At 38.6% G+C, this 5,141-nt stretch overlaps 1 protein-coding gene across 3 annotated transcripts in view; it reads left to right on the top strand.

The window, feature by feature from the left end:
• The window catches only part of MYH10 (myosin, heavy chain 10, non-muscle), a 161,047-nt gene that overhangs the window by 34,817 nt on the left and 121,089 nt on the right, over window positions 1-5,141 (top strand). For all 3 annotated transcript variants that reach the window (XM_006863416.1, XM_006863415.1, XM_006863414.1), the window contains exon 3: window positions 3,998-4,154. In XM_006863416.1, the coding sequence (XP_006863478.1) occupies window positions 3,998-4,154 (157 nt within the window). The remainder of the gene's footprint in view (window positions 1-3,997; window positions 4,155-5,141) is intronic.

Genomic DNA, 5,141 nt, shown 5'->3' with positions numbered 1-5,141 from the left:
TAATGGCTAATGATCGTGAGCATTTCTTCATGTGTTTGTTGGCTGCCCTGATCTCTTCCTTAGTGAAGTGTCTGTACATATCCTGTGCATTCTGGCCTTTTTAAAATTTTATTATTTCCGGTGATTTCTTGCCACCTTTCCATGCGTATTTATTTGTGGAACTGTGCTTCACTGAATTTTCAGTGCCTGAGATTTTGGTAGTGGGTTGCCAGGCTTTTCTTCCAAGGTCTCTCTTGGTGGACTTGAACCACTATCCTGTTGGGGGTCAGCTTGAGCACATTGACCATTGTTTACACCATCCAGGAACTCCTAATCCACTCTGAGATCTTTTCCGCAAGCACAGGATGATTATTTAATCTTTGGTTTTTTTATGTCATACTCATATTTGTAAATCTTACTCATCTTTGTAATCCTAGTCCTTAGGCAAGTGCTTTATACATGGTAGATGCACAACGGAATTGTTTCCTATTAAAAATGTCATTGTTTTGATCTTACTGTGCTGTACATGGTATGGAATGTTAAGACTAAACTAGCGTATTTGACTCTCTTGAAGTTTCCCTACCCCTTTTTACCAGTCTGTAAATTATTTGCCTCTTACAAACGTGAAGAGTAGCTTCATGATTGTCTATGATCTCATTTTTAAAAATGATCTAATTTTTGAGTGAAAATGTCAGATCCTATATGTAAAATGTGTCACAGTGCAGAATTGTCATTTGTTAACTTTACTATGTATAAATCATTTTTTTTTTAATTGAGATTGCTACTCCATAGCTTTTAATGTAAGTCTTTGTTTTTATAGTTGCTGATTGCCTTTTTGTCCTATGGGAGGCAGAGACACTTGATTGGGGGAAAGCTTAAGATGGTTTAGGGATCTCAAGAAATAGCCACATATACTGTTATGTTTGAGACAGCCAAGAGCCTGAAGACTTAAGCAGTCCTCAAGAGAGGGGCAAACAAGGGCAGATGTTCAGCTGGTCCACTTCAGAAGTAAGACATTAGCAGACAGCTCAAGTTAGTTAGCTTAGGGCAGAGGCTCATTCTGCCTTTTGTCCCTTTGGTAGGTCATACCTCTAATCTAGGTATGAAGCGCATTTATCTGAACCTGCAGTGGTTCGGGAAATAAAGGTACAGGGAGAACAGCAGAGAGAGATGGTTATGGTTACTTAACCTTTTGGTTAAAAAAAAATTTTTTTTTGCCTGGCGTTCATTGTCTTGCAGTCACTGCATTACTATAGTTACTATAGTAACTAACAAGTATTTGCCTTCTGGTGGCAAATGCCAAGGGTTCCAGTCCGGCTGAGGCTAGCTGTTAGACACCTCCAGAGTGTTCACTGGGGAAGCTGGCCATGGAGCTGAACACTGTCAGCCTTCCAGCCGTCCTTAGTGTCCTCTGGCTTTAGATTTTGGTCTATCCAAGTCACCTTACATAAAAGTTCTATTACATAACTCCTTCAGTCCCTAAGAGGGCTGGAACATCTGGCAGCCACCTACCAGCTCTTGCTTTTCCACAGTTTACAGATTATTCCCAGCAATCAATCTATGTCAATTTAAAATCTCAAAAGTTACCGTATTCATAGCATCAGTCCTGAGTAATGACTAATACACAGGTTAGGAAAGTTTATGTCTTCTCCACGTTTTTGTTGTTGTATGCTAGTGAGTCGATTGCCAATTATTAGTGTCTTTATAGGGCAGAGTAGACTCGCTGCCTAGGATTTCCTGAGCTGTTGGAAGTGACTCGATGGCACTTAGCAACAACATCTTTTCTTTTTTTAAAAAACATTTTTATTGTGAATTGAGTGAAGTTTTACAGACAAAATCCTAAGTTTTACACTCAACAAATCTTACACTTTGTGTCATCTCAATGACTGTAATCCCTTCCATACAACAACAGTTGTCCTATTTCTACTCCTCCTGTCTTCCCATCCCTTCTCAACATCGTCCTTAGGAAAATGATTGACCAGTCCATGGTGAGCAGACCTTCCTAGTATTGTTGTCCCCCTATATACCCATCTACTGCTTGACTGAAAATTGGACCACGAGGTGGGGTTCCTTTCCAGACCTGAAGGGTGGCTGAGGGCCTCAGTCACAGGTTCTCCCAGCCTCTTTCTGACCAGTAAGCCCGGTGTTTTTTTTTTTAATGTGGGGTTTTGTTCTACATTTTCTCCTACTCTGTCCAGGACCCTCTAATGCCATCCCTTTTAGTGATAGGGTAACTGAGCACCGTCTAATTCTTCTGGCCTCAGAGTTGAGACTGATACTTGTATGTTCCAGTGGTCCATTGGATTAATTGATTCCAAGTCTCTTCAGTTTTCATCACTCTTTCTTCTGCACATGAAGAGACCAATAGCTGCCCCTTAGATGACAACTCATGAGCTTTTAAATCCCAGCCCCACTACTCAACCAAAGTAGGATACTTTGTGGACTATGTTATACCAACTGATACTAATTTACCGTGGGGGTCCCCTGAGACTGTGGTCCTGAGCCCCCAGGCTCAGCAACTCATTGCCTTAAGATGCTTGATAATTTCTTAACAAGTTTTCATCACTTTGCCTGCTGTAGGCTTCCCTGCATTCATAGTACCCATGTACTAATACCCTTTTTCAAACTCTTAACATACTTGTGGGATGTATAAATATATATCTGTATATCCCACTCTTCCTCCCTTAGCCTATATCTTTCCATGTAACTGTACACAGAACACTATTCCAAGGTTGTTTGTATGTCACTATTTGCCTCTCTCCCCTTTAGCCCATGTATACCTCCCTATGTCTTCTTCACCTATCCATCTCCCATCATTCATCTGTAACCCCCTCCCCCTTTCTCGTAAGGAAGCAGATCACCAGGTCTTTTCTCCCAGAGAGCTGCTGCTCATGAGCTTGAACTTTCGGTCTTTTGGTTAGCAGCCAAGCATTTAACCATTACACTAACAGGGTTCCTTTCTTCTCAACTAGTTCTTTAAAAATATTGAACAGCCCAAAGAGCTTTTGTTTATATGGATTGTATCTATCAATATTTCCTATTTTCTATGGTGTGGTGCTATGGATTAATGCACCAGACTGCAAAGCCGTTTGAATTGCAAGGTCAGCAGTTCAAGCTCACCAGCTCCTCGGAAACTCTATAAGGGTCGCTATGGGTTGGAATCGACTCAGTGGCACTTAACAACAACAACAGCAACATATTAGAAATTAAAACAAAAATTTTAAATATTTTATCATTTAAATATTTGTTAAACCCATAACAAGTAACATAAGTAAATTTTTTAGGGGTGGGGGGATTTTCCAAAACAGATTAGAATAGTGAAAAGTTTCATATTTTTATAAATTTCCTCAATATCTTAACAAAAGATAGCTTGTTTTTCATATTTGTGTATGCATTTAAATTAATACAATATGTTATTTGGTGGTAAATATAAAGAGAACCCAGTCTTACTGCAGATAATTTAGTGAGAAAACAGAGGAATATTTCTTTTTAAACTGTTATATTTTTTATTGGGAACTGAGTGAAGGTTTACAAAGGGAGGAATGTTTTATAGCCTTGTCAGATAATTATGAATATTCTTCTTTGATACTGTGCTGAAACTCAACAAATGATAGTTCTTAAAGGTTCTCTGCAATGTGGACTCTGCCAGTACACTAATGGACTTTATACCTCGTGTACTTGCGAGAGAATGAAGACCGTAAAAGGGCAAGTTCCATTGTCTGGAGCTTGGCGTAAATCTAGGAAGTAGTCATGTAACACGCTGTTTTTTCTATTTAACAGGTGATAGAATGGAGTTCAGGAGAGTACTGCTTACCTGTGACCTACCTGTGGGAGAATTGCTTGTGATTCATAGGAGAATTACCCCTATGATGAGCTCGTCTTAATTTGGGGGATGAATGACTTATCTATGAATAAATTCCCATTCACATCATTGTCTCCTGATTGGAGTCTGACTGATAAATGCATTTTTTTTATTTTATGTATTTTTTGGTAATACTGTATTTTATTTTTATTCTAGACTTATTCTGGACTCTTCTGTGTAGTCATAAATCCTTACAAGAATCTTCCAATTTACTCTGAAAACATTATTGAAATGTACAGAGGGAAGAAGCGTCATGAGATGCCTCCACACATCTATGCCATATCTGAATCTGCTTACAGATGCATGCTTCAAGGTAACTGGAGATGCTAGAAAGCAAAACACTCTGAATTTCTAAACTGTAATATAGTGCTTCCTTAGTGTCTTTCTGTGCAAAGGGCTATAGGTTTCTTTTTTAAGAAAGAATAAAAAAGGAAACGTAATGTTCGTTGTTGAAAATTGTGAGTTCTTAAAATTAGGGTAGATAGTGTTGCCATTTTACATAGGAAGCTGGTGAATATGTTTGTTGATTACTAACAATACATGTTAATAATGGTGTTAAAAAGCATCTAGTTTCTATATGCAGGCAGTATATAATCTAAGCTCCGTTCCAGTAGATTCAAAAATGAAAGGAAGAACTATGAGGTAGAAGAATAGGAAAGGTGGATATTTCCCATACAACTCTTAACCAGGCCTGGCCCTACTTAGCTTCCCAGGTCAGATGAGATTGGGTATGTTATTCAGGGTGGCATAGCTGTAGATAAAAGGAGGGTATTTCCTTTGAGAAAGAAAGATTATAGAACGTTAATTGTGATTTGGAGTCCTGGTTGTGGCGCTATAGGATAAGCGCTCGACTGTAATGTCAATTTAAACCACAAGGTTGGTGGTTCAAAAACACCAGCTGCTCCTTGGAAACTCTATACACGGTCTCTATGAGTCCTAAACAATTCAACGCCACTTAACAATTATAATATAAATGCATATAAAAGGCGATAACAAGTTTTCTTTTAGATTCCCATGAAATATATATTTGATGTTCTTTATTTGAATCATGGCCTTAGGCACAAGATGGAGAGATTTTTTTTTTTTTTTAACGCAAATACAATGGTTTTGAATGTTTTTGGCTTTACTGTTTCTCAAGACTGCATTTAAATATGGAAGTTCCTGATGTGATATGAAACCCCAACCTTCTATAATGGCTCCCCCTCTCTGCCTCTTTTTTTTACTAAGGTCTTATGTTGTTGTTGTTGTTGTTAAGTGCTATCGAGTCAGTTCCGACCCATAGCGACCCTGTACAGGGTTT

This window comes from Chrysochloris asiatica, unplaced genomic scaffold (assembly GCF_000296735.1).
Source record: "Chrysochloris asiatica unplaced genomic scaffold, ChrAsi1.0 scaffold00054, whole genome shotgun sequence".
Classification (NCBI taxonomy): Eukaryota; Metazoa; Chordata; class Mammalia; order Afrosoricida; family Chrysochloridae; genus Chrysochloris; species Chrysochloris asiatica.
This window is presented reverse-complemented; position numbering and strand designations above follow the sequence as displayed.